The 24180-nt window shown below is 39.1% G+C and overlaps 2 protein-coding genes across 2 annotated transcripts; both read left to right on the top strand.

The window, feature by feature from the left end:
- Positions 1–13170: 13170 nt before the first annotated feature.
- On the top strand, positions 13171–13998 carry LOC123749601 (protein LIAT1-like). The gene has a single exon (XM_045731713.2). The coding sequence runs from the start codon at positions 13171–13173 to the stop codon at positions 13996–13998; it is 828 nt and encodes a 275-aa protein (XP_045587669.2).
- Positions 13999–14010: 12 nt separating this feature from the next.
- LOC138372486 (protein LIAT1-like) lies at positions 14011–14628 on the top strand. The gene has a single exon (XM_069337955.1). It carries the CDS (start codon positions 14011–14013, stop codon positions 14626–14628), a length of 618 nt encoding a protein of 205 aa, XP_069194056.1.
- The last annotated feature ends 9552 nt before the right edge of the window (positions 14629–24180 follow it).

Genomic DNA, 24180 nt, shown 5'->3' with positions numbered 1-24180 from the left:
AGCGGATTCAATTATGTTTCTGTTATAGGTGAATCCGCTTTGATACAGATCACCAAAGAAAGTAATTTGAATATTAGCAGTGGTCTATATAACTTAGATCCATTTCTAATAGATCAGCTAAAGGGCGATTTAAGTAGAATCATTGAAAAACATTTGTCTCACTAATTTATTGTATATATTTACCTCTTTATGTTATAATTACCTATGTATTATGCTTGTATGTCTGCTGTATCAGATGGGCCATTGGGCTACATCGGATGGGCCAATTGGGTGCATCTGATGGGCCAATGGGACCCACTCTGCTGTATCAGATGGGCCATTGGGCTACATCGGATGGGCCAATTGGGTGCATCTGATGGGCCAATGGGCCCTCTGCGTTGTCCAAGTATTGTACCTCACCTTACTTCACCACTCTCTCCTGCCTATTTATACCCATCACTCGATCTGTAAAAATGACCTTCTGAAGATGTATTTAATATACGAAAGTACTTAAGGAAATTTCCTGTTTCATTTTTCCTCCGTGGTCTGACATTGTCACATTCTTAATCACGTGTTTATTTTCGTGATATACACACATATATATATATATATATGTCGTACCTAGTAGCCAGAACGCACTTTTCAGCCTACTATGCAAGGCCCGATTTGCCTAGTAAGCCAAGTTTTCATGAATTAATTGTTTTTCGACTACCTAACCTACCTAACCTGACCTAACCTAACTTCTTCTGCTACCTAACCTAACCTAACCTATAAAGATAGGTTAGGTTAGGTTAGGTAGGGTAGGTTTGGTTCGGTCATATATCTACGTTAATTTTAACTCCAATAAAAAAAAATTGACCTCAAACATAATGAAATAGGTAGCTTTATCATTTCATAAGAAAAAAATTAGAGAAAATATATTAATTCAGGAAAACTTGGCTTATTAGGCAAATCGGGCCTTGCATAGTAGGCTGAGAAGTGCGTTCTGGCTACTAGGTACGACATATATATATATATATATATATATATATATATATGTCGTACCTAGTAGCCAGAACGCACTTTTCGGCCTACTATGCAAGGCCCGATTTGCCTAATAAGCCAAGTTTTCCTGAATTATTATATTTTCTCTAATTTTTTTCTTATGAAATGATAAAGCTACCCATTTCATTACGTATGAGGTAAATTTTTATTATTTGAGTTAAAATTAACGTAGATATATGACCGAACCTAACCAACCCTACCTAACCTAACCTAACCTATCTTTATAGGTTAGGTTAGGTTAGGTAGCCGAAAAAGTTAGGTTAGGTTAGGTTAGGTAGGTTAGGTAGTCGAAAAACAATTATTTCATGAAAACTTGGCTTATTAGGCAAATCGGGCCTTGCATAGTAGGCATAGAAGTGCGTTCTGGCTACTAGGTACGACATATATATATATATATATATATAGAGAGAGAGAGAGAGAGAGAGAGAGAGAGAGAGAGAGAGAGAGAGAGAGAGAGAGAGAGAGAGAGAGAGAGAGAGAGAGAGAGAGAGAGAGGTGTGCGTGTGTGTATGCGGGGAGGTGAAAGTGAGGGAGGGGATGGTGAGGGTGTGTGGGGCAGATCAGTGTGGGAGGGTTATGGGAGGTTGAGGGCCCTATTGGTGGGAGGCTGTGTGTGTACTGTTGGTGCTATGGTGGGAGGGGTGGGGGTGAGAGAAGGGGGGGGGAAGAGTTGTCTCGATGTAGAACGTAGTGTTTTTCACACTTGGGTGTCAGAAAACTAGTTCCACATGAAACAGACATTTCCCCTGAGGTTGAGTGTGTGTGTGTGTGTGTGTGTGTGTGCGTGTGCGTGTGCGTGTGCGTGTGCGTGTGCGTGTGCGTGTGCGTGTACGTGTGCGTGTGTGTGTGTGTGTGTGTGGGTGCGAGGGTGTTTGTGTATAAGGGAGGGGGAGGGGGGTGTCTTGGGACAGTGTGAGGCATGGGAAATTGGGGGGGGGGGTATTGGTGAGCGGTCACCAATGTAGCATGTGAGTGCCAAACCCTGTACCCAGAGTGAGCCACAAGGAGCTGTATATTTGAGATATTTAGACCTACTTGCAAGATGCTTGAAAGGATCATCCTAAACCGACTGTTGCACAAAATAGGCAGGTTAGGGGAGGGGGTCAATGGATTTGTTAAAGGACGGAGCACAGCAAATTGTATAGTTAATTACTTGGCTAATGACACGGCTAGGTACTCTGTATTTGTTGACATCAAAGGAGCCTTCGACAAAGCACAGGGGATTGCGATCCTGGACGAGCTTGCATGCATGGGTGTCAAGGGGAGACTCATGAAATGGGTTGAAGACTACCTCACAGGAAGGAAAGCCAAGGTTTGCTTCAATGGAGCAGTCTCCAGAACAATGAATATGGAACTCGGGACCCCCCAAGGCGGAGTCTTAAGCCCTACACTATTCAATGTACTTATGAACGCCATTGCAAATATTGATTTTCCGGAAGGAATACAACAAGTGGGATATGCAGATGATGTCCTAATACAAGCTCCCACCTTGGGAAAAATTGAACAGTCCATTGAACTCCTCGGAAGGAAATGTATTGAGCTCGGTTTCACTCTCTCCACAAACAAGACGAAGGCATACTCCCATCACAAGCGGAGAGCAAATGAAGAACTGCAAATTAATGGTGTAACACTTGAATGGGTTGACCACTATCGGTACCTTGACGTCACTGTCGGCTCTAACAAGGGAAAGAAAGAGGAGTTCAACCAACTAATAGGAACATGCAAAAGTCGACTCAGGGCACTGAAAGCTATGACCTGGAATGGACATGGAGCCTCTATTGCCGTGCTCAAAATGATGTACACAGCCTATGTGCGCTCCGTCATAGACTATGCCGCACCAGTACTGTGCACCTACTCCCAAAGCGATATGAAAAGGCTTGAAAGCATTCAAAATGAAGCCATGACAATCATTCTTGGAGTCCCAAGAACTGCCAAAACGTCTAATCTACGAGAGGAGTTGTCCCTTCCCAGTATTAAAAGCAGAATTCAGGAGCTGAATGCTAAGCTTGCAATTAGGATAGCCAGAGATCCCCATTACAATGATATTGCCAAGAAAAAAACTGAGCTCTGTGTTACTTTCAGGGGGAAACAGGAGAAGCAAAAAATGGCATCACAGAGATGCCACTGCTACCTTGAAGAGCTTCACCTGTTTGAGCAAGCCCGTGAGCTCCTGCCTGTAGAGAGGTTACCTCCCTGGGAGGATGACTCGTGCAAGATCATCATCAATGAAATGGCAATGAAAAAATCCAACATGATACCACAAGAAATGAGGCACAAGTAACTCGAGGACATTTATAAAGAAGCCGGAGATGAATTAGATCAAATCTACACTGACGGGTCATCTAATCCTATCAATGGCAGAGCTGGTGCAGCATACACGGTAATCAAGGATAATACCTTCCAACGCAGAAATGAAGAAAAAGCACGTATTGAGAACTATGCCTCTTCAACGCAAGCAGAGCTAACTGCCATTGTTATGGCGTTAAGGTTTCTTGAACGGAACACTAATGGTGCAGTGATTTGCACCGATTCAAAAGCAGCACTGCAAAGCCTAAGTAAAAATCAGGCAGAAAATCTTGCAATAGTCGCTGAAATCAAGAGAGCTGTGAGAGTACTTACCAACCAGGGAAGAGTCATCAAGTTTCTGTGGATCCCCTCCCATGTTGGAATATGTGGGAATGAACGAGCAGATGTGCTGGCTGCTGAAGGCGCTGAAGGAGACCATATTGAATACTTCATACCCAAGACTCAACTACAAATTAGAGGTATTATCAGGCAACATCACCGTGACAAGGTAACTGAGGAAAGGAGGATAGAAGCACAAACCAGTGAATCTGTACGATGGTACAACATGGTTGCAGCTGGCAATCCCAATCAGTATGGCCGAAGAGGAGGACGACGAGGGAGAGAATCTGTAATAGCGAGAATCCGTCTTGGATACAAATATCCATGGAGATTTGGAATGGAAACAACAGTTGATCAGCGAAGTTGCAGAATCTGTGGTGAGAGTGATGGACACCGCCTTGACCACTATCTACGTGAATGTGAACACCTGAGAGACATTAGGAATAACTGTAGAATAATAAACCCCACATTGTTTGAGTTAGGAAAACACTTTTTGTCACATGTTGATACTGTTCTTAAAAGATTTCCCCATTTTGCACCCGCAAGATAACGTAAGCTTTTAAGGGTTGATAAATGTTAATCATCTTGTTTGAGGAGCTGTTCACTTGAGACAGTTAAGCAAGTCCCAGCTGTGTCTGGGTACAAGTGACAGGATGAACAACCCAGCGGGTTTTCTTCCTATTGGGGAGTGTTGTACATTCTGCTATGGCGGTATGTTCACTCACAAGATGAGTGGCGCTGCCCAATAAACTCGCCCCTCGGGGCAAAATTAAAAAAAAAACAAAATAAGACCTACTTTAAGGGGGCATACTACGGGATTCGTAAAAATTGTTCAATTTGTTTATAAATTTATTTATGAAATGGTTATAGAAAGAGCTGCAACTGGTCCAAGTTTCAGCATCACACCCTAAACAGAAAAGGAGAAAGAAAATACACAACGTATTATGCAACGAATTTTCAACATTTTCAAATAATTTCAGGGAACACATGTGTCAACTAAAATCATTTCTATAACACTCAGATATTAAACTAACACATAATAATAGATTGTGTTGATCAGTTTTATCAAAGAAAGTGTTTAGTGCAATAATATAATTTTTCAAAGTTACCCTTCCAAAAATATGCAATATATGATGTTTATAAATTTTTATAAAATCAACAAATGGACTTTGGACTAAAATGTCTCAATTGGTTTGTAGAAGCACAAACTCTACATATAAGGTGTAATTTGCATTTAAATTGATTAATAAATGAAAACTGAGAAACGCCTTGAAGTTGTAAATTACTTTCCAGAGTAAAATAAAGATCCAAGTTCGGCCACCTGTAGCTGAGCTTGACTTCGACAGATTTCGTTCATAATTGGCCCCCTTGCAGATAGGCATCCATTGAGCAAGGTGTACAAGTTTCATGCAAATCCCTTGATAACAAACGAGAAAAAAAATTGGCCAAAAAAAAAAAAAGAAAAAAAAAAGAAAAAAAAAATTACATATAAATATATTGCACATACATATTACAATTATTACAAGAGTTTGTGCTTCTACAGCACATAGTAGACATTTTAGTTGACACATGTGTTTCCTGAGATTATTTGAGAATGTTGAACATTCGTTGCATAATACGTTGTGTATTTTTTTTCTCCTTTTCTGTTTAGGGTGTGATGGTGAAACTTGGACCAGTTGCAGCCCTTTCTATAACCATTTCATAAAAAAATTTATAAGCAAATTGAACAACTTTTAATTTAGTGTGATAAGCCCCCTTAAATTAATTATTTTAAGTCACTCTGTACACCTTATTGATGACCTAGAGAGGGGTACCCACCGTCAGCTCACCCCCCAGCAAGCACGCCTAGGTGAGTTTGAGAGATGTCCTTATGACGGGGTTTGTCGCCTGTCCTCTCCTCTGCCCTGTATCAATGTTGTCTCCACGTGCTCCTGGCTGTCTCCACGTGCTCCTGGCTGTCTCCGCGTGCTCCTGGCTGTCTCCACGTATTCTTAGTATACCATTCGTTCCTATCTTCCTCACTAGTCGTCAGCCACTATGTGCAACATAGTATACAATCCTAAACAGTGCACACACTTTGGGGGGTCAATCACTATGTATGCTACAGTCCACTTCACAACACAATACTCAGCAAGCAAATCGTAGGTCCCGGCTAGGCTGGGTGGCTAGGCTGACCCAACGGTACACATTGATCTTTCCACCTGACCTTATTTTTGCTTTCTTAATTGCTCTACCGCTGTAGGAGTTCACTATACACTTGATCACTGCGTTTGCATACACTCCTGTGACAAAAAGCTATGTTTCTTGTCTCCATAACACTTCAATGTCTCGATATAATTGATGTTATTCGCGGACCCTACGGACACCACATGTGACACTCTTGACGACAGACGCCAAATGTGTGTGTGTGTGTGTGTATGTGTGTGTATGTGTGTGTGTGTGTGTGTGTGTGTGTGTGTGTGTGTGTGTGTGTGTGTGTGTGTGTGTGTGTGTGTGTGCGCGCGCGCGCGCGAAAATAAAATAAAATAAATAAATAGTAGTACATAACAGATGGTTGACATTCGAGAGGCGGACGTTAGAGCAGAGCTCATCCCCTGCAATCACAACTAGGTGAATACACAGATATGTGTGTGGTTACTAAAGGAAGAAGAAGGAGCACTGTGCCTATCACTCTCCATAGTGTATAACAGACCCTACACACCCCAGATCTCCCAGGTCTCCCTTCCCAGGCCCTCCCAACCCGGACCCTCCCAGTTTCACTTCTTCAGGAGAATCAACGGAAACTGAGGATGGACAGAAGAGTCAGTTTCAGGGTGATTACTCAAATATAGATGGGGATTACAAGCAAGGCAAGTGAATTAAGGTAAAGAGCACAGGAGGTGAACCCGGATGTAACTGGACTCACAGAAACAAAACTCTCAGGAATCATAACAAATGCGGTGTTTCCCCAGGACTACACAGTAATAAGGAACGAGAGGGAAGGAAGGGGAAGAGGTGGAGCGGCCCTACTAATGAGAAAGGAATGAAGTTTCAAGATGTTTATCCCAGGCTGAGAGGGACTTGGAGATTACATAACAGGCACCATGACAATGGGAGGCCCAAGAGTAGTTGTAGCAGTGACATATAACTCTCCAACAAACGACAGAAGACCCGGGCAAGAGTATGATAACAACAACAACAGGGCAGTTAACACTAGAATTGAGAGGGCAGCCGCTGCTGCCTGTAGAAACAGATCCCATCTGCTCATCATGGGGGACATCAATTACGGAAGGATAGACTGGGAGAACAAGGAACCGCATTGAGGTGAGGATACATGGAGAGCCAAACTATTGGAGGTGGCGACAGAAAACATTTTAATGCCAGTATATCAGGGAACCCACAAGAATAAGGGAAAACGATGAACCAGTGAGACTCGACCAATTCTTCACTCTGAACAACTCTGACATAAAGGAAATCGGTTTCGAGGCCCCAGTAAAAATGAGAAACCACAGTGTACTGACGTTTGATTATCTGGTTGAAAAAGAGTCATTGAACACATGGAAGGGAATTGAAACCAAAAGGCTGGCATTCCGCAAGGTAAACTATTAGGAGATAAGAAAATTACAAACAGATATAACATGGGGAAACAGAGCTCAGGGGAAAGACGGCCCAAGTCAAGATGGAATACATCACGCAAAAATGTAAGGAGGCAGCAGACAAGTTTGTCCCGGTCCAAAAGGAAAAAAAACAAAATGCAAATGAGTAACCCATGGTTTAATCAAAGATGTAGGCTAGCAAAGCAACTAAGTACAAGGGCACGGAGAAACTATTGAAACAACAGGACACTTGAGAACAGAGAAAGATACCAGAGGGCCAGGAATAAATACGTCAGGATGAGAAGAGAGGCAGAAGGGCAATACGAAAATGAAATAGCAAGCAAGGCACAGACGCAGCCTAAATTACTGCACAGCCACATCAGGAGGAAAAACAAAAGTTAAAGAACAGGTAATGAAACTGAGGATAAGGGAAGACAGATTCACTACAAACAACAAGAAAGTGTGCGAGGATCTGAATAAGAAAATCCAGGCAGTCTTCATATTAGAGCAAGGAGAAGTTATAGATAAGAGTAAATAGTTATCCAGGCACCACCAGAAGAGTTTGGGATTACCAGTACTCACCTATTTGTACTCTATTATTTGTTCTTGCGAGGGGGCTCTGGCTCTTTGGTCCCGCCTCTCAACTGTCAATCAACTGGTGTACAGGTTCCTGAGCCTATTGGGCTCTGTCATGTCTACGCATGAAATTGTGTATGGAGTCAGCATCCACCACATCACTTCCTAATGCATTCCATTTTCAACCACTCTGACTCATCTTAACTTTGCTACATACCACAAACTTTATCGTTTAATCAGGAGAAATAGATGCAGAGTGTGAGGGACCACTCCCGGTGCCACCCAGATGTTCCCCCTCCTCACTCCTACGTCACACTCTCTTCCCTAACCGTACACCTTAATAAACTCGGCCTCCTAGGCATGTCTTCCCATGGGTGGGGGGGGTCCTCTCCTCCCTCAACATACCTTTCTATATCCTAGATACTATTATTAACTATATATCTACATATTATGCTTAACAATTGTTACATACACATACACATTCATCTTACAACTCCTCCTGCACACCTGCTCCTATACTTTCTCCTTCTACTCTTACACCCCCCTTTTTCTACCCCCCTTCCACCCTCCAGCGACTCACAGTACCCCACGAGACACACACCACCACTCCTCCTCCCACACCCACTCGAGACGGAGGCCCGCCCTTTACCTCTGACAGGTGAGCCTTACCTTTCCTATACCTACTTATTCTACCCCATACTTCCACCCTTTTCTACCCCATTATGACCCTGGCGACACACACCATCCCCACAGGTGTGCCATTGCAGGCGCACCGACTGCATCTCAATTTACTCAACTGATGACCCCATACACAGTTTCAAATGTAGATATGAACGAGCCCAACAGGCTCAGGAATCTGTTCATCGGTTGATTGACAGTTGAGAGGTGGGACCAACGAGCCAGAGCTCAACCCCGGCAAGCACAACTAGGTGAGTACACACTCGCGCACACACACACACACACACACACACACACACACAATAATTTGGAAGAGGAAATTCTTCAGGAGTCAGAGAAGGAAAATGACTTGGGGGTTGATATCACGCCAGACCTGTCTCCTGCAGCACATATCAAGCGGATAACATCAGCGGCATATGCCAGGCTGGCCAACATACGAACGGCATTCAGAAACTTGTGTAAAGAATCATTCAGAACTTTGTATACCACATATGTCAGGCCAATCCTGGAGTATGCAGCCCCAGCATGGAGTCCATATCTAGTCACGGATAAGACTAAACTGGAAAAGGTTCAAAGGTTTGCCACCAGACTAGTACCCGAGCTGAGAGGTATGAGCTACGAGGAGAGACTACGGGAATTAAACCTCACTTCGCTGGAAGACAGAAGAGTTAGGGGGGACATGATCACCACATTCAAGATTCTGAAGGGGATTGATAGGGTAGATAAAGACAGTCTATTTAACACAAGGGGAACACGCACAAGGGGACACAGGTGGAAACTGAGTGCCCAAATGAGCCACAGAGATATTAGAAAGAACTTTTTTAGTGTCAGAGTGGTTGACAAATGGAATGCATTAGGGGGTGATGTGGTGGAGGCTCACTCCATACACAGTTTCAAGTGTAGATATGACAGAGCCCGATAGGCTCAGGAATCTGTACACCTGTTGATTGACGGTTGAGAGGCGGGACCAAAGAGCCAGAGCTCAACCCCCGCAAACACAACTAGGTGAGTACAACTAGGTGAGTACACACACACACACACACACACACACACACACACACACGCACACACACACACACACACACACACACACACACACACACACACACACACACACACACACAACACTCTCTCAACAACTAGGAAAATACCCAAGATACCCCCCCCCCCTCCCCACAAACACGGCCAGCTACCCTCTCCATATCTCACCACACAAACAACTCACCATTTCCCGGCGTCATTAAGCTGTCACAAAAACGACTGTGTACATCACCAGAAGGAAGGAATAGACCAACATAAGGATAATTGTTTCATTAGCAAGAAGATGGAGAGGAATAAGTACGCGCGCTTTAACCAAGTAGCTGTCAGGGAGTGCGGGAGGGGGGGGGGTCGCTAAAATCCAGGGTGGTAAAAGCCGTCTAGGGATGGATATAGTGAGCAACGACGCTCTAAAGGCTACAGTTAATGTCTCCCTGGCGACGACTATACTGTTGGACATGTTATCTTCTTAAAATTGCTTTACTAATTACATATTACTGGCGGTTATCTTATAAAACAGCTTTATTACGGTTATTATCTATTTTGTAGAAACATTTTTGGCCAGAAACATTTAAGGCAACTGTCGTGAAGTGCAATATTCTTCTTTGTGGAGAGTAGAAAATAATTTTAATGGAAACGGCAGATGAGGCCATAGAACGCAGTTTCTTTTTATATGTACCAAAACACACTTATATATATATATATATATATATATATATATATATATATATATATATATATATATATATATATATATATATATATATATATATATATATATATATGTCGTACCTAGTAGCCTGAACGCACTTCTCAGCCTATTATGCAAGACCCAATTTGCCTAAGAAGCCAAGTTTTCACGAATTGTTTTTCGACTACCTAACCTACCTAACCTTACCTAACTTAACTTTTTCGGCTACCTAACCTAACCTAACCTATAAAGATAGGTTAGGTTAGGTTAGGTAGGGTTGGTTAGGTTCGGTCATATATCTACGTTAATTTTAACTCCAATAAAAAGAAACTGACCTCATACATAATGAAATGGGTAGCTTTATCATTCCATAAAAAAAAAAAATTAGAGAATATATATTAATTCAGGAAAACTTGGCTTATTAGGCAAATTGGGCCTTGCATAGTAAGCCGAGAGTGCGTTCTGGCTACTAGGTACGACATAATTATATATATATATATATATATATATATATATATATATATATATATATATATATATATATATATATATATATATATATATATATATATATATATTTTTAAGATGAATAGGAAAACCAGGGATATACTGAACATCTTGTATCAGAATCTTTACTTTAAAAAACATAACGTTTCGAATATTTCTCGTATTCATCATCAGATCTAAAAGAAAAAACAGAAATCACAATCAAATAACTAGTAAACAAAGAACTCATACTGAATATAATTGCCTATCAAAGAAAGGAAAATGCTTAAAAAACAAAACACTTAAGCGCACTTAAAGTGATCAATACAAATAAAACTTATTAACTGTCACATATATTATAACTTATTTAAAATCCATTAAACTACAAGATGAAATTTATAACTACTAAAACAAACCATTCCATTAAACTTACGTGAAGTGATCAGAAGTGAAACTTGATACCCAACACATAGATACTAAACACTATAACAAATATTTATATAATGACTACAAATCTTCAAAAAATGTATGTAAAATACAAACAAAATAAACGACAATTATAAAGTACTAAACAAAATCTTATAAAAAACTCAAATATTATTTAATTTTATTTAATATTTGAGTTTTTTATAAGATTTTGTTTAGTACTTTATAATTGTCGTTTATTCTGTTTGTATTTTACATACATTTTTTGAAGATTTGTAGTCATTATATAAATATTTGTTATAGTGTTTAGTATCTATGTGTTGGGTATCAAGTTTCACTTCTGATCACTTCACGTAAGTTTAATGGAATGGTTTGTTTTAGTAGTTATAAATTTCATCTTGTAGTTTAATGGATTTTAAATAAGTTATAATATATGTGACAGTTAATAAGTTTTATTTGTATTGATCACTTTAAGTGCGCTTAAGTGTTTTGTTTTTTAAGCATTTTCCTTTCTTTGATAGGCAATTATATTCAGTATGAGTTCTTTGTTTACTAGTTATTTGATTGTGATTTCTGTTTTTTTCTTTTAGATCTGATGATGAATACGAGAAATATTCGAAACGTTATGTTTTTTAAAGTAAAGATTCTGATACAAGATGTTCAGTATATCCCTGGTTTTCCTATTCATCTTAAAATTAAGATTCCCGAAGGGAACATCGATCATAAATATTTTATTATATATATATATATATATATATATATATATATATATATATATATATATATATATATATATATATATATATATAATATATATATATATATATATATATATATATATATATATATATATATATATATATATATATATATATATATGACTAACACATCAGAGTTGAAGGAACATGCATGTATTAGTCATTAGGGATGGTGCTTCTAGAAACTCTTGGGTAATGGTCAAATGTCATAATGTTCACGTAGTCAATGGCCACGTGAATCTTATATGTGCCATAGCTACGCCGTGTATTGCCACGTGAACCCAATGTATACTATAGTTAAGCCGTGTACAGCTACGAACACTTAATCTCACACTATTCCAACCTTTTGGCAGCCACCTCCACCCGTTCACCCTTCCATGTCTGGAGAAACAATTGAGCTTTTCTTTGGAATACTTCACATTTGGACTCATTAGCCACGGGGCGGTGACCCATCACTGTGACTTCCAGCACAAAAAAAAACTATTGATTTCCGTGTGTGTGTTAAACTGAAGTTCCTTTTAGTTGAATTAAGTACCAGTATCATTTTCAGCCCTCTGCTACCTTACTGGTTCATCGTTTGCACAAGAGATCTTAAACAGTTTTAATGACCAAACCACAACTCAGACGATGGGGACGGAACGACGTTTCGGTCCTTCCTGAACCATTATCGTGTCGTGTGATTATGGTCTAGCACAGGGGTCTCCAAACTTTTCAATGTAAGGGCCACATTATATATTTCCCATATTTATGCGGGCCGGAGGAATAAAAAATGAAATTGCTATTTTGTATAACTAAGATAAAGGCATTGTCAAAGTACAGAGAAAAGAATATTGTACAGTGTTTGTGCTCCCTGAAACGGAAGCAGCGAAGCCCCACTCGCCCTCCATCCCCACAATATACAGTTATACACAACTGATTGGTTGTAATGCACAACACATACCTACCAGTATTAGTATCTGTGCGTCACACTATCGAGAGAGAGGAAAACTGACTCGGGTTGAGCGCCACCAGTCAGCAGCCCCAGCTTTGAATAATTCTGCGATGCCATTCGTACGATAATTATTTTTTCAAGGCCACCACACAGGGATTTGTTTGGAGGGCCAGATGAAATTATGTGGCGGGCCGGATGTGGCCCGCGGGCCATAGTTTGGAGACCCCTGGTCTAGGATAACTTGATATGGTACAGGAGGGACCGAAACGTCGTCGCTTCTCTATCTTCTGAGGTGAGGTTTGGTCATCATTTCTTAAGCCAAGCTAATGTAACTCATCATCTTCATTAACAGTTCCCAAACAGATGGTTCAACATTCAGAGCGTCGCAAACTGATGGTTCAGCACTCAGAGCCCCGCAAAGTGATGGTTCAGCACTCAGAGCCCCGCAAACTGATGGTTCAGCACTCAAAACCCCGCAAACTGATGGTTCAGCACTCAAAACCCCGCAAACTGATTGTTCAGCACTCAAAACCCCGCAAACTGATTGTTCAGCACTCAGAGCCTCATAAACTGATGGTTAAACACTCAGAGCCTCGCAAAGTGATAGTTCAGTACTCAGAGCCTCCCAAACTGATGGTTCAGCACTCAAAACCCCGTAAACTGATGGTTCAGCACTCAGAACCCAATAAACTGATGGTTCAGCACTCAAACCCCCGCAAACTGATGGTTCAGCACTCAAAACCCCGCAAACTGATTGTTCAGCACTCAGAGCCTCCCAAACTGATGGTTCAACATTCAGAGCGTCGCAAACTGATGGTTAAACACTCAGAGCCTCGCAAACTGATGGTTCAGCACTCAGAGCCTCCCAAACAGATGGTTCAGCACTCAAAACCCCGTAAACTGATAGTTCAACACTCAGAGCCTCCCAAACTGATGGTTCAGCACTCAGAGCCTCGCAAACTGATGGTTCAGCACTCAGAGCATCGCAAACTGATGGTTCAGCACTCAGAGCCTCCCAAACTGATGGTTCAGCACTCAGAGCCTCCCAAACTGATGGTTCAACCCTCAGAGCGCCGCAAACTGATGGTTCAGCACTCAGAGCCTCTCAAACTGATGGTTCAGCACTCAGAGCCTCGCAAACTGATGGTCCAGCACTCAGAGCCTCGCAAACTGATGGTTCAGCACTCATAGCCTCCCAAACTAATGGTTCAGCACTCAGAGCCTCGCAAACTGATGGTTCAGCACTCAGAGCCTTGCAAACTGGTGGTTCAGCACTCAAAACCCCGTAAACTGATGGTTCAGCACTCAGAACCCCGCAAACTGATGGTTCAGCACTCAAACCCCCGCAAACTGATGGTTCAGCACTCAAAACCCCGCAAACTGATTGTTCAGCACTCAGAGCCTCCCAAACTGATGGTTCAACATTCAGAGCGTCGCAAACTGATGGTTAAACACTCAGAGCCTCGCAAACTGATGGTTCAGCACTCAGAGCCTCCCAAACAGATGGTTCAGCACTCAAAACCCCGTAAACTGATGGTTCAACACTCAGAGCCTCCCAAACTGATGGTTCAGCACTCAGAGCCTCGCAAACTGATGGTTCAGCACTCAGAGCATCGCAAACTGATGGTTCAGCACTCAGAGCCTCCCAAACTGATGGTTCAGCACTCAGAGCCTCCCAAACTGATGGTTCAACCCTCAGAGCGCCGCAAACTGATGGTTCAGCACTCAGAGCCTCCCAAACTGATGGTTCAGCACTCAGAGCCTCGCAAACTGATGGTCCAGCACTCAGAGCCTCGCAAACTGATGGTTCAGCACTCATAGCCTCCCAAACTGATGGTTCAGCACTCAGAGCCTCGCAAACTGATGGTTCAGCACTCAGAGCCTTGCAAACTGGTGGTTCAGCACTCAGAGCCTCCCAAACTGATGATTCAACACTCAGAGCCTCGCAAACTGATGGTTCAGCACTCAGAGCCTCCCAAGCTGATGGTTCAGCACTCAAAGCATCGCAAACTGATGGTTCAGCACTCAGAGCATCGCAAACTGATGGTTCAGCACTCAGAGCCTCCCAAACTGATGGTTCAGCACTCAGAGCCTCGCAAACTGATGGTCCAGCACTCAGAGCCTCGCAATCTGATGGTCCAGCACTCAGAGCCTCGCAATCTGATGGTCCAGCACTCAGAGCCTCGCAAACTGATGGTACAGCACTCAAAGCCTCCCAGACTGATGGTCCAGCACTCAAAGCCTCCCAAACTGATGGTCCAGCACTCAGAGCCTCCCAAACTGATGGTCCAGCACTCAGAGCCTCCCAAACTGATGGTCCAGCACTCAGAGCCTCCCAAACTGATGGTCCAGCACTCAAAGCCTCGCAAACGAACGTCAGAAGAAGCTCCGTAAGGAACAATTTCTATAGGAAAGTGACAGCTGATTAACTTTCTCTTAAACACTCATCACTTCTTAGATAAAGGACATCTTATCCAATAACAATTTTGTCGTGAGGTGTTCAACGATGTGTTGGGGAGTAGTTTGGTTATTGACTTCGATGTCCCCCTCTGTATCTGGACACAAGTTGACTGACAGCTGTGAGGCGGGACCAAAGAGCCGAAGCACAACCACTGCAATCACAACTAGGTAAATACTGTGTTATAGTAATAGCCTGATTCATCATTAAGCATTATATAATGGTTTAGGTCTTTTGACGTATTTACCTTAATAAATTTACTTTGTGAATGCGTTTCTGACATTTCTGACTAAACATATTTAAGGAACTTCTGTTATTCATATAATTGTCCGCATTTCACGGGCTATTAATAATGAATAAAATAAGAAAGGGTAATGTGTTCTCACAGACATAATAACACAGGATAAAACCCGCAATTGTGTATTTGTGAAATTTATGTAAAGAATTACATAATTTACCAGTCTCCGTGGTGTAGTGGTAAGACACTCGCCTGGCGTTCCGCGAGCGCTTTGTCATGGGTTCGTATCCTGGCCGGGGAGGATTTACTGGGCGCAAATCCTTAACTGTAGCCTCTGTTTAACTCAACAGAAAAATGTGTACTTGCGCGTACTAGTGGCTGTACAAGAATGTAACAACTCTTGTATATATCTCAAAAAAAAAAAAAAAAAATTAAGTCTTAAGTCATTCGCACTCCCCTGAGTGCTTTGTCAAGGTCTGAGTGTGTGGTGAGGACGAGACTTACATCTCAACGTCTAATGAGGCAGGTGTCTGTTTGTTGTTGTTAAGATTCAGCTACTCAAAACAAAAAGTTCCAAGTAGAATGAATATGCAGTAAAGCAAATTAAGTAAACAGAACATCTTTATATATATATATATATATATATATATATATATATATATATATATATATATATATATATATATATATTAGTACCTCGATACTTCCTATAATAATTTTCCTTCTGAAATATGGGTCAAGTTAGTCACACCGATGTCAATATTGATGTCACAAATCTAGTGAACGAACTCCTTTATTCAAGTAAATGACTCGATCAAAACCCTACGGTATTCCCTATTGTTCCAATGTTCAAGATTTCCCTGGGGTTGAAACCTGCATATTGAAGTAGAGTTGAGCTTGCCGATAGTTAACACAGAGTTATGGCAATTCGACATTTATTCCCGCCAGCATCCTACAGAAGAGTTCCAGTAACGTGAACACTCTTAGTGCTCATACTGGAGTAGTGACATTCCTCTTGGTTGCAACGAGCGCAGATGATTGCACGTACACAAGTTATATAATTAGCAGCCATCTTGCACAAATCAATATACAGACGGAGAGGAAAGGCCGCATTTACCTACAATCACTCTAACAGGGAAGTCAGGGAAGAAGACAGGAACTGCATCTCCAAACGGATAAACAGTTCCTAATGAGCAAAAGACAGTACCTGTAGACGGGGGTGACGGAAGCGTTCTTGTACCACAGGACCAGGAGCACCGGGTCCTCGGGGTTGACGGAGTTAATGTTGCAGGGAAGTTTGGCTGTGGACCCTCTGACAGCTGTCACCGCCACCAGAGTACCTGCTGAACACACACCACACAGTTAACCTCTTGCCCAAACAGTGGTAACTATATATATATATATATATATATATATATATATATATATATATATATATATATATATATATATATATATATATATATATATATACATATATATATACATATATATATATATATATATATATATATATATATATATATATATATATATATATATATATATATATATATATATATATATATATATATATATATATAATCTTCGTCCATTTATCACACCTGCATACACCTTGCCTCTAATGTTAAACACCTTAATACTGTTACCATTATAATGATTACGAAAGCTAAATAATGGGAGTTACTATACTCTGACGCCCTTACACAAGGGACGCTGACACTGTATGTCTATGTGCCTTACAATCTGTCTCTCCCATGGTACATCACATGTCTATGTGCCTTACAGGCTGCCTCTCCCACTCTCCCATGGTAAATCACCTGTATGTCTATGTGACTTACAGGCTGTCTCTCCCTTGGTACATCACCTGTATGTCTATGTGCCTTACAGGCTGTTTCTCCCATGGTACATCGCCATCTGTAATAAACACTTCTGTACTTACTCCCACACCAAAGACCTTCTATGTCCTCCTCTGATAACCGTGGAGATTTTGTCCTAAACACACTATTAAACATAGTGTTTGAGTGTGTGCTTAATGAATTTCTAGCTAACGAACCCGACACCTCTGAGTTTTAGTTAAGATACAAAACTGATTATTTAACAACACACTGTAGCTTCGTGGTGCGGGAAACTATTCAGTTCTATAACTCTATAAGGTACTTATGTTGTCTCTGTCAGAAACTTGGGAGTGTCAACAAAGTAGAACACCCCAAACTGCTTAAGAGACTTGCCAAGCAGAAACATATTTCCTGTTATCGTTAGATATTTATATATATCACATCAGGTAAACAAATTAGCTTTGAAATGAAATAATGTCCGCTCTGAAGAAAATGCTGTTTGTTTGTAACGCAGAGTAGTAGTTTTATCGTGATCCCAATATAACACTTCATGCCATATTCTAGTCAAGTTGCTACTATTGATTATTGATTCTATTGTTAAGTTGATTCTAGCAATCTTTTGAAGGTATCTGGGGGATATTATATCTTCGAAGAGCCCACTTGTCCATTTTTCTGATGCAATTAAAAACTTGAAGGTCAGAACAAACAGCATTAGTGAATTTGGTCATCTTGATACCTGGTCGAAAGTAAAGTTATTGAACAAAGTCTACCCTTGAATAGCTGTGAATTATGGGGCCTGCAAGATGTTGATCATGCAGCCATGGCCAGCTTCATTTTGAATAGAGGAAATGGTCTAGACATATGATGAGTGTCCATCCCCGCACTCATTGCAATCTCCTATTTGGGTTTATGTTCGAACTCCCACTTGAGAAAATAATTCATAAGCTAATAAAATAATTTTGTCTGGGAAATCACCCATCCAGTAAACTCCGCTTTGTTTTCTTTAGGTACTCACTTATCCCTGGCCACTCTTAAGTTTCCGGAAACAATGGTTAATAGGAAATGTTACTTAACAATGAATGATATATATATATATATATATATATATATATATATATATATATATATATATATTATATATATATATATATATATATATATATATATATATATATATATATATATATATATATATATATATATATATATATATATATATATAGGCCGAGTGATTTTCTTTATTTTCAATAAATTGCTCCAGATAGTTTATTTGAATTATTATTACTATATTATATTACGAACATAAATTATTGACTCAGTTGAGTTTGTATAGGATAGGTTAAGATAGGTTAGGTTAGGTTAGGTTAGGTTAGGTTAGGTAGGGTTGGTTAGGTTTGGTCATATATCTACGTTAGTCTTAACTCAAATATAATCAAATTAACTCATACATAATGAAATGGATAGCTCTATCATTTCACAAGAAAAAAGTTATAAAAATACATAAATTCAGGAAAACTTGGCTTATTATGAAAATCTGACCTTGCATAGTAGGCCGAGTATTGCGTTCTGACTACTAGGTACGACATATATGTATATATAAGGTGGAGCGGCTCCACAGAACAGGATAATACAATTCATCAGCTGGGAAGGTAGGGAGACTCATTTGGATATTTGGAATTATAAAGAGATTGCTGTTACAGTGCAGGCATTTTGAGTTCATTTAACGTCAGATCGCTGCTATATGACCTGTGTCTTTGGAGGGATTTGGAGCCGAGATATTCCCAGACTCTGTTGACGTAGAATGATGAGGATGTACAAATATCTACAATGTCATGGAATGGGTGGTTCATATGAGTTCTACTCCTAAATGTCTTCATTGTGTGACATTGATTGATTGTAGCCGCCGGAGGCTGCTAGTTTATTGTGCACCCCATATCCATCCTGTGAATGGTGACATATTGTGCCAATACAGGTCTTACCATCTAATGTGAAACCTCACTTGATCTGTAGAGTATATCTTCTTTCAAAATGTTTGATAAATATTCACACAATGTATGCCATAAATTGAATGTTTAATGTAGACTGGTATTGTCCAGCCAGTATTGTAATGATTTGTAAAATTAGTTACGGTTTTAAGCATGGGATTTTGATAAAGCCATTGTCCACGTTGTGTGCTGTTATTGTGACTCATATTTAATTAATGTATCGTACTTTTTAGATAAACTTTCCAGTTATTAAAGAATGACGATATTTGTTCGGTGCCTTGAATTGATTACTTCTTTTATATTTGTTTAACACTCAAGACAGACTTGAGGTGTAAATAACAGTCCACAGAACATTGTTGTTTAAACATAATGAATGACATTGCCTGTACGGCCCTGGGAAATGCTGTTAGGAATAATTATAATATCTGTGTAATGCAGCCCGTCCTCCACACAATAATGAGTCCGAAACCAAAGTCAAATCACCTCGTTATGACCGGAAATGAACGTGGTATTATAAAGCGGCAAAACGTTTTGGTTACCTGAAAAACAATTCTATACACGTTTGAATTTTTTATACCACCTAATATAATTAGTATAACCAAGCGGATTATAGCCTAACCTAATACAAGAGAACCTAGTACTGAGTATTTCTCCTTGCATGATCATCAGAAATGTGGAGTTGAACACAAGGTTTCACTCCAGAAACACTAGTTAAAGAATGTATGAACGACAAAAGAATTATACAAACACAATTATCAGATATAATATCAATCACTTTAAAACAAAAATCAAAAGAGATTCAGATAAAATTAAACACAAATTTCGTTTATCTACGTTTTATTTAAGACCAGTTAACAACAAATTCGTTAAACAAAGCAGAATTTTCATATCTCTTTCTATATAAATAAATGAGGAAAGAGATCACAACACAACCTCAAGAAGGTAAACACGACCACGCACGCGCAAGGAAACAATGTGATCTCAGCGCTGTTGCATGGCAAATTGCATATGTCTACACAGCCGTGTAGCATGAAACTGAGCACGAAATTACAACAAAAATAGTAACAACTGGTTTCAGACACTGGCGTGGGAAACTTTTTTCAGGGTAACAGTTGGGCACTATTTTGCTGCTATTTCTTGCCCAATTTCTCACTAATCATCTCTGGGAATACATGCAATTTACCATAAGAAAGTACTGACCCTTTATTCTTCATTTCTAATGTGGTCATCTATGTACATTTATCTATTTGTATATATATATATATATATATATATATATATATATATATATATATATATATATATATATATATATATATATATGCAAACATGCCTGAATGAACCTCAGGACTATATACAACTGAAAACTCACACCCCCAGAAGTGACTCGAACCCATACTCCCAGGAGCAATGCAACTGGTATGTACAGGACGCCTTAATCTACTTGACCATCACGACCTGACAAAAACTGATGGTAGTTGAGGCTATTTAGCCCATCAGCCCGCCGGCACTCTGATGGTAATCTTGGGCATAGCATTTTACCAAATCATCTCATTCTTTGGGGCACCCATGAGGAACACAAATGCGATCAAGCCTGAATGGTCCCCAGGACTATATGCAACTGAAAACTCACACCCCAGTAGTGACTCGAACCCATACCGCCAGGAGCAACGCAACTGGTATGTACAGGACGCCTTAATCCACTTGACCATCACAACCGGACAAAAACTGATGGTAGCCGTGGCTATTTAGCCCATCAGCCCACCGGCACTCAGATCGTTATCTTTGGCATAGCATTTTATCAAAGCACCTCATTCTTTGGGGCACACTTTGGGTTCTAAATAGCCTCAGCTACCATCAGTTTTTGTCCGGTGGTGATGGCCAAGTGGATTAAGGCGTTCTGTACATACCAGATGCGTTGCTCCTGGCAGTATGGGTTCGAGTCACTTCCGGGGTGTGAGTTTTCAGTTATATATATATATATGTATTAGTATATTTTGGTAGCAGTCTTTCTTGTAAACATATGTTGTTGAGTATGACCGAAAAGGTAAGGTTAATAATTCTAACACCAATCTTCTCAATATTTCTAATTTTTTTCTTCACTGTCGGTGGTAATAAAAACAACAATTCTCCGAAATTAATTTTTTCAATTGCCTGACGCCTGAACGCGTTTCGTAATTCGTATTACATTTTCAGAGACAGAATTTACACACAAATTCTTCATATTTATACTCTATTGGATGAGGTGATATGGTACAAAGTTATGGGTGAGGTGACAAACACAAGACAGAACACGAAACAAACATATGTGAAACATTCATATGTTCACTTATCCAATTTATACCCATTGATTCGTGTTCTGTCTAGTGTCTGTCACCTCACCCAAAATTTTTTACCATATCCACCATATCCAATAGAGTATAAGTACGAAGAATTTGTGTGTAAATTAAGTCTTTGAAAATGTAATACGAATTAAGAAACGCATTCAGGCGTCAGACAATTAAAAAAATTAATTTCGGAGAATTATTATTTTTATTATCACCGACAGAGAAGAAAAACATAAGAAATAAAGAGAAGATTGGTGTTATAATTATTAATCTTACCTTTTCGGTATATATATATATATATATATATATATATATATATATATATATATATATATATATAAGTCGTACCTAGTAGCCAAAATGCACTTCTCGGCCTACTATGCAAGACCCGATTTGCCTAATAAGCCAAGTTTTCCTGAATTAATATATTTTCTCTAATTTTTTTCTTATGAAATGATAAAGCTACCCATTTCATTATGTATGAGGTCAATTTTTTTTTATTGGAGTTAAAATTAACGTAGATATATGACCGAACCTAACCAACCCTACCTAACCTAACCTAGCCTATCTTTATAGGTTAGGTTGGGTTAGGTAGCCGAAAAAGTTAGGTTAGGTTAGGTTAGGTAGGTTAGCCTACTATGCAAGGCCCGATTTGCCTAATAAGCCAAGTTTTCATGAATTAATTGTTTTTCGACTACCTAACCTACCTAACCTAACCTAACTTTTTCGGCTACCTAACCCAACCTAACCTATAAAGATAGGCTAGGTTAGGTTAGGTAGGGTTGGTTAGGTTCGGTCATATATCTACGTTAATTTTAACTCCAATAAAAAAAATGACCTCATACATAATGAAATGGGTAGCTTTATCATTTCATAAGAAAAAAATTAGAGAAAATATAATAATTCAGGAAAACTTGGCTTATTACGCAAATCGGGCCTTGCATAGTAGGCCGAGAAGTGCATTCTGGCTATTAGGTACGACATATATATATTTATATATATATATATATATATATATGTCGTACCTAGTAGCCAGAACGCATTTCTCAGCCTACTATTCAAGGCGCGATTTGCCTAATAAGCCAAGTTTTACTAAATTAATATATTTTCTCTAATTTTTTTCTTATGAAATGATAAAGCTACCCATTTCATAATGTATGAGGTCAATTTTTTTTAATTGAAGTTAAAATTAACGTAGAAATATGACCGAACCAAACCAACCCTACCTAACCTAACCTATCTCTATAAGTTAGGTTAGGTTAGGTAGCCGAAAAAGTTAGGTTAGGTTAGGTAGGTTAGGTTGTCGAAAGAACATTATTTCATGAAAACTTGGCTTATTAGTCAAATCGGGCCTTGCATAGTAGGCTGAGAAGTGCGTTCTGGCTACTAGGTACGACATATATATATATATATATATATATATATATATATATATATATATATATATATATATATATATATATATATATATTCATAAACCTAGAAGGGGTACCACCTCTGGTGCAAGTGTAGGGACCCATAGCCTCGGAGAAGAAAATAAAGAGTACTCAGAGCGAGTATATATATATATATATATATATATATATATATATATATATATATATATATATATATATATATATATACATATATATATATATATATATATATATATACATATATATATGTATATATATATATATATATATATATATATATATATATATATACATATATATATATATATATATATATATACATATATATATGTATATATATATATATATATATATATATATATATATGTATATATATATATATATATATATATATATATATATATATATATATATATATATATATATATATATATATATATATCAGCAGAAAGAGGTAAGTCATGGCTCATTAGTTCACGAGCAAGATAATCGAGAATATCATCGACCGGTACCTTAGTGAACAAGGAACAAACGTCAAAACTGATTAACTTTACATCAGGAGTGACAGGAACACTATTCAATTTGTTAACTAAATCAAGAGAATTTGTCAAATGAGAAGAGGAGATAGTTCCTAACAAAGGGGACAAGATTTTGGTAAGCCATTTGGAGAGTTTGTAAGAAATGGATCCCACAGAACTGATGATAGGTCTCATGGGATTGTTAGGAATAGTGTTGAATAGTGTTAGGAAATTGAATAGTGTTCCTGTCACTCCTGATGTAAAGTTAATCAGTTTTGACGTTTGTTCCTTGTTCACTAAGGTACCGGTCGATGATATTCTCGATTATCTTGCTCGTGAACTAATGAGCCATGACTTACCTCTTTCTGCTGATATTATTGTCAGTCTTGTTAAGTTGTGCATTAAAGAATGTAAATTTACCTTTAATAATGAGTATTATTTACAGACTTTTGGAATGGCAATAGGGAATCCTCTATCGCCATTGCTCTCAAACCTGTACATGGAATTCTTTGAAAAGAAATTTGTTTCAAAAATAACTCCTGGAATCATTCCTTGGTTTAGATATGTTGATGATATCTTGTGTATTTGGCC

The sequence above is a fragment of the Procambarus clarkii genome, chromosome 39 (assembly GCF_040958095.1).
Source record: "Procambarus clarkii isolate CNS0578487 chromosome 39, FALCON_Pclarkii_2.0, whole genome shotgun sequence".
Lineage (NCBI taxonomy): Eukaryota > Metazoa > Arthropoda > Malacostraca > Decapoda > Cambaridae > Procambarus > Procambarus clarkii.
The sequence above is the reverse complement of the archived record's forward strand: the minus strand, read 5'-3'. Positions and strand labels throughout refer to the sequence as shown.